General features: G+C 37.0%; 1 protein-coding gene across 1 annotated transcript; it reads right to left on the bottom strand.

Moving 5' to 3' along the window:
* Nucleotides 1-6,368: 6,368 nt before the first annotated feature.
* On the bottom strand, nucleotides 6,369-8,614 carry LOC131065117 (uncharacterized). Its single transcript, XM_057999530.2, has 5 exons — nucleotides 8,163-8,614; nucleotides 7,732-8,070; nucleotides 7,422-7,644; nucleotides 7,177-7,257; nucleotides 6,369-7,063 (listed from the first exon to the last, which is right to left on the bottom strand). The coding sequence occupies exons 1-5, from the start codon at nucleotides 8,454-8,456 to the stop codon at nucleotides 6,912-6,914; spliced, it is 1,089 nt and encodes a 362-aa protein (XP_057855513.2). The 5' UTR covers nucleotides 8,457-8,614; the 3' UTR covers nucleotides 6,369-6,911.
* Nucleotides 8,615-9,118: the final 504 nt, after the last annotated feature.

The raw sequence follows: 9,118 nt of genomic DNA, 5'->3' as shown, positions 1-9,118 counted from the left end.
ATTTGTGTATCTCTATGAAATTATTTATTGGATTATTTAAGTTTTGGGGAAATTATTTTATTTAACTATTTTTGAAAAAAAAAAATTGTATTAAATAAATTTTTATTGGAAAATAAAATTTAATATATTGTAAATTTTAAATTTTTAAAAAATATATATAAAAAAAATAAATATAACACTTTCGGTAGTTACTACCGACGGTAGTACAGCTATCGCAAGGTAGCAATGCTACTGGCAGTAGCACCTGCTACCGCAAGGTAGCAGTACTACGTACGGTAGTACCTGCTACCGTGTATTTTCTTATTTTCTGGAAAATCTTTAATTGCAAGTTGTTTATGCTTTTGGTTGTTTAAAGAAAAGATTGCATGTTTTAGGATCTTGTGTAATTGGTGTTTGCAATCAAGCTTAATTTCGTTGCAATTCTGGTTGAGTTGTCATTATGTCATATGTTGTTATACCCCTTGGTCAGGTGTTGTTGTATAACCCCGTTGATGTGAGTCATCGTGTGTTTTGTTCCAAATGGTCAATCCTGGGTTAGTGATTGTGTAACCTTCACCTGTGGTTTGTCAGGATTACGTATGGCTATCTGTTTCGCCATAGAGTTCTCATAGAGAGACCTTTCCTGTTAGTGTCCTATGAGAGAGAGTGACTTTTGAGCGGGGGTCGCGCCCAAAGTGGATGGCAGGATAACCCCTCGAAAGTCAGTTAACAAATGATAACCTAATAATTGATTTGGGGGTGGGTAGTTTAAAATGTTAATTAAGATAATGTGCCTCGCACATGGTTGAGTGCTTGTATAGGCTCAGAATGTGGTGAGAAGGCTTGGAATGGCAAACTTACCACCTTGTCTTCACGAAAGGATTGGTAGGGTCCGCATGAAACTTAGATGAAGCTGGAGGTTCGGGAGAGGTTACCAGGATAACCCAGGATGGGGGTCGGGACCTATGGAGGCCTACCAGGGTAACCACCGTAAGCCATGCGATGACACTCTCTCCTTAGAGTCACTAGTGTTTGTGAGTTGAGTCACATGGATGTTTGCAGAGTCATGTAGTTCTTTCATACTTGTCTTATTTTGCTTGCTTGATGGTTTTCTACTATCTCCTAGCACAGTGGGGTGGTTCCATTTCGGGATCACATGGTCGGGTGGTAGTGCCACTTCCCATCGGATGTTCTGGATTGTATCTTTAGGCAAGGAAAGGCTTCGCTGGTGTTCTTGGTTCGTGGTTCATGTACCAGCTCATGTTCGTGATCTTTGTTCAGTTGAGACCTTGTGGTAATTGTATCAAACTTTTATGTAACCTTGATATTGTAACTTGTGGATTCCGTGGTATTTTTGGAAGCCATGTATTTATGGATATTGTAATATTATGTTAGTGGAATGTATGTTAATTTAGTTGCTTTGATCTTATGTATAAATGAAATATGGATAAATAAATGCATTGGAATACTTTGATTCTTTCATTATGGAATTTAGATGTATGTGTAGGTTTAATCTTAAGCATTTAATTTATCTAATTAAATGGACAATTGGATTAACCGTGGTGTTAATATAATCTCGAATTAATCTTTGTTGGTAACCCTTAGGAAATCATGTGTTAGACTTTCGTTGTGTTATTAAATGTGCAACTGTTATAATTAATGCACTTAATCTTTTTTTTTAAAAATATTTCACCCTTTAGTTGCCTAATTGTGTTGTTTTCCTTTAGGGTTCTTAGCGGGGCATTACACTAGGCCACAACTCCAAGACCAATTCATACCCTTAAGTATACCACCAACTTGCATACGCATCCTTATATCAAATTTTGATAAACTTTAAGGCCCATATTAACTTTGAATTATTTTAGGAACAATTTAGTGAGACACTCAAATGATTAAATAGATCCTTAAGTGAAAGAACCACTCAATTGCATTACCTTTCAAAGTGTGAAAATAACTTATTTACCAATATATCTTCAAAGAAAGTCTACACCTGTGAAGTTATAAGATCGAAGATGAGTATTATAGTCACCTTTTCCATCATAAATTGAAAAGTAAGGAGCCAAAAATCTTGTAGGCAATGATATGTCACAATACCAAAACAATAGTGATATATGTATAACATCCTTAAATTTATCATTGTCTTGTCCATTTGCATTTGCATCCACTCTCTTCTATTTGATCTATTTTGTGAAATAGTGTATCTAGGGTAAGAGAAGGGATGGCGACTAATGAGGATTGAGAACTACTATGACATGTAAATATAAGTATGGGAAATAAAGGATGGAGGAAGTAATGTCTTGTAATAAATGCATGGAAGAGGTGAGGCAACTAAAGGAATTCAGGGTATAAAATGTAGCATTGGGTGTGGAAGTGGCTTAGTTGAGTGGGATACTAAAAATAGCTCTAGTTGTGGCATATAAAAAAGGCAAGGAGATGTACATTATATAGGTAGTGGGTATCACAAAAGGGGGTTTACCCAAGAACAATTTGTGGGTTTACCCAAGAACAAGGCCATATGGTGGAGGGTAAGTGGAAAGGGGATGGGTAATAAATGGTGGGAGACTAGTATTCATGGGAAAGAGTAATGATACTAGAGGATTGGTCCTTGGTAGCAATAGGGATACAAATAGATGCTCGAGTCACTAAAAATAACGTGAGCTTTGTATAAAAACATGTAGATTTTCAAATATGTATGACTTGTTAAGAAACAAATCATGAAACGTATCAACTAGTTGTTTAGGATTGTCTACGTTAGCCAAACTAATCAATTCACATGCTAAATATTGAGTTTTCACATGAGCATCACAATCATACTCATTGTTCTCATTATGAGCATCAAAATAAACTTCATTCTCATGATTTTAGACCATGTTAGGGTCTAGACAAACACTACTTCGTGGTGGTATAAACAAATTATATGAAAGTAAAGCTTTAAGATACACTTTTAGATTGAAATTATAGAATACCAATAATATTATATATAAAAATGAAACCCCAACATAATAGCAATGGGTGGGTAGGGTCATTGAGAAAGCATAATTAAAGCTCGCAAACCCTAAGAATATAAAAAGATATAACCATGTGCAAATCAACAAAGCCAAGGGGAAAGATAATTTCAGACTTGCAAATGAAATGTAAATATTAAAAAGGCATATATTTCAAACCCCTAATATGGATAAAAAGACCCTAGAAGCAAACTAGGTTATTTAGGATCGATTGGGTTCACTAAATATGTAAAAGAAAGTGAACTTTATTTAAGATTACCTACACTAAATAAGTATATACAATCAATTAAGCATGAATTAGAGTTTATTAAATGATAATCCCTGGGGTTAACAATCTAATAAATTGCAATAGTCAAATTGGGGAATTCAATGTGAGAGAATGTGGTACTTAGCTCTCTATGACATAAGAATGATTGCCCTTGGAGAAAATTCTAAAATATTTTGTACTTCTACCTTAGAAGTGTGACCTCTGCCAAATTAATATCTTGGATCTTGAGTTGAATATGTGCTCTATTATATGACAAGTTTGCACGCATGAGACAAGCTCATAATCATAAATTAAAATCATATTTTTTACTTATCTAACAAATCTTTGTTACTCTACTACTTTAACGATCGTAAGAGTAGTAATATTTAAACATATCTTTAGAGAAAAATTGTTTTATTGTAAAGAGAAAATTTCTTTCAAGTCAACACCTACAAATATGTATGAGGTTTGAAGACAAGCAAGGACCCTAAAAAGATGTGTTGAATTTTTACTTTTTTTAAGCACCAAATTAAAATGTTGCTATTAATTGCTTCTTTAATGCTTTAAGATGAGAGAATAATTGAAGATAATGGGAGTGAATGAGTGCACTTAAATGAAAGCACATAACATCAAATTGGACTAGGCGCATGGATGTGAGATGAGTCGACCAAATCCATTTTTTCTTCTTCTTTTTTCAGAAACAAATCCAATTACAAAGATGTCCAAAGATAGGTAAGCAATCAAATCCAAGTGACCAACCACTATAAAATTAGATGCACAGGTGGACTATAAATATAAAAATAAAACAAATGTATAGAAGTGTTTTATGTATAAAAATACATTTAAAAATCCATAAAATGGGAAAAAAATAAACCCACCTTCATTTAAACTATTCCATTTATTAATCTACACATTATTAAAATGTTTCGTCTTGCTCCACTGATGAAGTTGAAAGTCTTAACGAGCCTACTTAAGATTCAGTCTTGTTGAATGCAAGGCTCCAACATCAAAAAAGAATGGGACCCCACATCATGTCTTGAACAATTTGACAGCCAAAAAGGTCAGCTTAAAAAGCTCATGGGACCCCACATCATCTCTTGAACAATTTGACAGCCGAAAAGGTCAGCTTAAAAAGCTCATGGAAAACAAAAAAACAGCTTGACAACATACTTTCTTACTGTACAGTCTCTTTAACCGTATTCTATCCTTATAAAAAAATTAATTCTCTTCAAAAATAAACTTACCAATTCTACCATAAAAAATTAATCACCTTATTAATCACATTTAATGGTTTTATCATATGCATAATTTCCTATTTCGCTCTATTTATTTGCTCAATTGGCGCCATTTTAAATCGACTGTCAAAGAAATGATAGCAAACTTATATTCTTCTCATTAAAATATATAACGTCAATATCAAATTGTCCGCGAGTCGCAACACGACAATCAACAACTCTGCACATGAAAAGGGAAATTCCTAACGATTGTTCCATACTTATACGATAAACTCGCTTTTCTCAACTCCAAAACGCAATCAACACAAATTAATGACAATCAAACCATCGACAAACAATTATTTGGATAAAATCGGTTTTTTCATGAATAAAAAGGTTAAGAATTTAAATGTGTAAATTTGTTTTCTTTTGATGTGTCCAATCACACTCATAATTCATTGGCCAGATGACAGAATTTACATTCATTCAAAAAAGTATTTCTTTCTCATATTAATTGACTCCAGATGGCAGAAGAGATTTTATTAAGGAAGCCACTGCATTTTCTGAACACCTGAATTCAAATTTGCAAGGAACTGACATCTTTATTAAGAGATCAAGTTGGAATCAAAAGCAAAACAAAGTATTAAAGACACAGTAAAAGCAAAATAAATTAAGTATACAGAAAAATGTTTTAAAAAAGTAAGCAAACCATGTTTAGTAAATAAAGCATGTAAAGCCATTATAGTTTCTTTCAATTGAAAGAAACAAAAGATACCATCCATCTCAGACCATTGGCAGCCATCCATGAGACCTACAGTCTCATGACAGGAGCTTAGCTCGTGATGAGAAAGGTCCCATCATAGGACACAGCATTTGCTTTTGCCCCTTGCAACAATTTTATTCAAAGGGGTCATCATTGCAGAACATAAAGAACGCAGTGAAGCATATGGTTGTATGCATGGCTGTCATGCTCTTGCTCTGGATGACTACAAAGATACATCCTTCTAATAGGTGGTAGAGCTTGCAAAAAGGTCCTTTTATGATATACTCTACTGAAAAGCCATGTTGAAGTGAAGATTCTCTCAGCCTTTATATCTACAAAAGTACAGACCAAAGATTTTAAGTTTACAGATGCAGATGCTTCTACACAAGGCAAAAAGTGGGTTGTCAAGCACATTAGCAGTGGATTAAAGAAATTCCCCAAAAAAACATCTCTGGATGTTGACAACTCAACTCTCTTTAGGTAGAGACTGACCCATCGTCAGATCTAATTTACAGATTCCATAAAATTTTCTTTCACCTACCGATAAAACCCATGCACTGTTCCCTATATAGATGTATAGGGAAAAATGCTTTGACGCAAAAAAACTTGTTATTTTACAATTAGAGGGGACTCCCCCTTTCCAAAGGATTCCTTAATTCATGAAAGTGGTCAAATCATGTACCAGCTGTACATCCAGTTAGGCAGGAAAGTATGGCAGAAAACCATACTCTTGTCCGGTTTAACAAGTTTTTTCACACTTTTTGGCAGCCATTCTCACACCCATTACTGATTGCCAGTACTATAATAATTTAAGCAGTTTGAAGCATCCTAACAAGTTTTGAAATCTTGAAATAGGCGGCCAGTAGGCTAAGTCACATCAAACCACTCAGAACTTCATGAGCATATTATTTAATTTGATTTAGATTTACTTTACACTTTACTTTACACACTGTAGAATGTGCTTCAACATTCCTTCCCATTAATAGAAAGGTAATTATTATTTCCCCAGAGGATCTTAAAAAATACATTACCATATTAAAACACAATGCCCTTAAACAAGGGATCAGACCGATTTCCCCTCAACAGCTCGTCCAAGACTGAAATTTTGTCAGGACTCAGACAAGCACGCCATTAAAATAAAAGCCCCTGCACAATAAAAATATAATAAACGGTACACAACCATTTATTCAAAAAACTGTACATGGTCTGCAGAAGATTTACAAGTTTGACCAGAAAAGCACTCTGGCTGATGGTAATAAACATTTACAGATACTATTTCATTATTCAGTTACTGCAAAATGTTGGGACAGTGTATCCTCTGGCAAATAAATCATGCCACAATACAATAGACTTTATTGACGGGCACTACATTACATTACATTATACAGTCTTCCCACCCAAAATGCTCCAACGAGCCTGCAAACCCTAAAACCAGCCCTGCATGTTCAATCATTTCAACCAAAAAGAGCATAATAATTCCTCCCATCAACCCTATCTTCCAACCTAATGTACTAAGTACCCCATATTACAAAAGATGGTAACCAAAGAGATGGCTTTATTCCATGGGTGCAAAACAAAATCTCCAACAACGCCATGGGTTATGACCCTTCTTTGCCTAAACCCTGCTAACAATTCTTAAGGTGTATACATCTAAACTAATATTTTATCATAAAACGTTAGTGTTAGCCATTGTGTGAGAACCCCTAGTAAGTCCATTCGTTGGGCAAACTAATATCAGAACCAGGCAGCTGGGCTTCATAACAACCCGGGTTAAACCCAACCCTCTGCTGCTGATGCTGCTGCTGCCAGCCGTCTCCACCGACCGACCGGCGTTTCTCATTTTTCCTCACATACACTGCAGATCCACATTCAAATATATTCACCTCAATTGAAAAAGAGATAGAAAACCCAGATGAAGACTACAATATTTAAGATTGATTGATTATTCAGACAGTGGAAAGAACAGACCATATGGGTTTGATCTTAAGTCTTCAACATTGAGATTCAATGCCTGCACTATCCTCGCTGGAAGCAGGACTGTTGAGCATGCTGCCATTATTAACAAACACTTTGGTAAGTTTAGAAGCCTCTATATTTTAATACTGTTCTTGAATGTAGACCAAGCTTCTAGTATACATTACATTGAATGAATCTGACGCAAGGAAGTAAGCCTTTGAATAAAACAGAGTTGCTTTAAAATATAAAGATATTACCTGGCTTTGGCTGGGGTTTGGCAGCGGAGCCTTTATTGTCCATCCTACGCGGAAGAAAAAATCCAGTGCCTCCAGATTCTCGGCCAGGACCATTTGACCCAAGGAATACGGCACGCATTCCCGAACCCCCGCCCATGTGACCAGGAACTAATCGAGGGCTAGGTCGGTTAATCGGCCTTGGGTTGCTTGCGCACCTTGTTCTGCTCTGAGGACACCCTTTCGCCTGCAAGAAGAACATAATACAGAGCATTTCACACCAGTCGCCCAAAAAAGCCAAGAAAAGAAACTAAATAACCATGAAAATACTTACCACTTCAACATAAGGTCGCGGGTTCGAAACTCGCTGAGACGCCATCTGCGGTGAGCCATAGCAAAGCTCTGCATTTACATCCGTGAAATCATTTCTTGAAGGCAAAATATTGTGACTGAGCTGCAGCTGAGACGGAAATTGAGACGCTTGCAAGTACTGTCCAGACATTTCATAATGTCCTCCATTGTTCCCCCGCCCATGTTCGAATCCCACAGCATTGAGCCGCACAACTTGCTCCGCCGCCATGTTGAACAGTGCCAAAGCTTCCTCTCTGTCATGGCCTCCAAACCTCTCCAAACCAGTCAAGGTAAACTGCGGCGACCTTGCCATTGCAGAACCCTAAAACAAAACAACACAAATAACATAAATAACAAACATGGGTCACTCCCAAAATCCCTGAAACCACAAACCAAAGCATTAAAAACTCGAACCTTAAAAGCAGCTTGCTGAGCAAACACTCTGTTCTCACCACCACTCCCGAAACCCGCACTTTGTTCACAATTTTCGTCATCATCATCATCATCCAGCATGGCATAAGCCACGCTCTCGGCAAGACCTGCCATGTAATCATCTTCCTCATCTGCAACCACAGATAATTGCCCACAATTCTTCGGCCCAGTCATCTTGCTCTCCGCCACGTCGCCCAAAAAACCAGAGGGCAGCCACAGCTCTCCGTCGTCCAAATTAGGCGTAGTAGCAAACCCAGTCCTGCCTTGATACGCCATTAAAGACAGCCAGAGCTTTTAAGCACACACTGAACAGAACAAAACAACTGAGCACTCCACTCTACTCTACTACTGTTCTGCCCTCCCTCAAACGACACCGAGAAAACAACATAAAGACCGCTTGACGAGAGAGGAAAAAAACGAAATTTAGTTTAAAAAGAGCAAAAAGTTCACTTCCCCACAAACATGGGAACACAACGAGGGCACAACTCATTCCCAATTCGAAATTCGCGGCCACGTAGACTCAGAATATCCGACGTGGACCCTACACCCCCATTTCTTTGTCCCTGTCAGCCACTCCCCTCCCCGCCCCTTTTGTTTAATTTAACTGATTTTGACGTCCGCCTCCGTTTCGAGCGGGAAAAACGTAAATGTTTCTCCGCTACCGGCAGACAGACCAAATCGATTCCTCGCCTGCCTGTCGGACTTCAATTTTATATGAAATAAAATATATAACTTCACAGGAAAAGACACCATTTTCGCGTAATTAGCGGCACGGCGGCACTGACGGAATAGAATTGACGGCGGAAGCTCTTCTGACACTTCAAAATGTTTTTGTTTTTTTTTAAGGTCATTTAGTTAATGAAAAAATGTCCACCCAATTAAATGCTTATTTTGAATTTTTTTCTTTCTTTCTTTCTATCTTGGCTTTGAGTACAGTC

The sequence above is a fragment of the Cryptomeria japonica genome, chromosome 11 (genome assembly GCF_030272615.1).
Source record: "Cryptomeria japonica chromosome 11, Sugi_1.0, whole genome shotgun sequence".
NCBI lineage: Eukaryota > Viridiplantae > Streptophyta > Pinopsida > Cupressales > Cupressaceae > Cryptomeria > Cryptomeria japonica.
The sequence above is the reverse complement of the archived record's forward strand: the minus strand, read 5'-3'. Positions and strand labels throughout refer to the sequence as shown.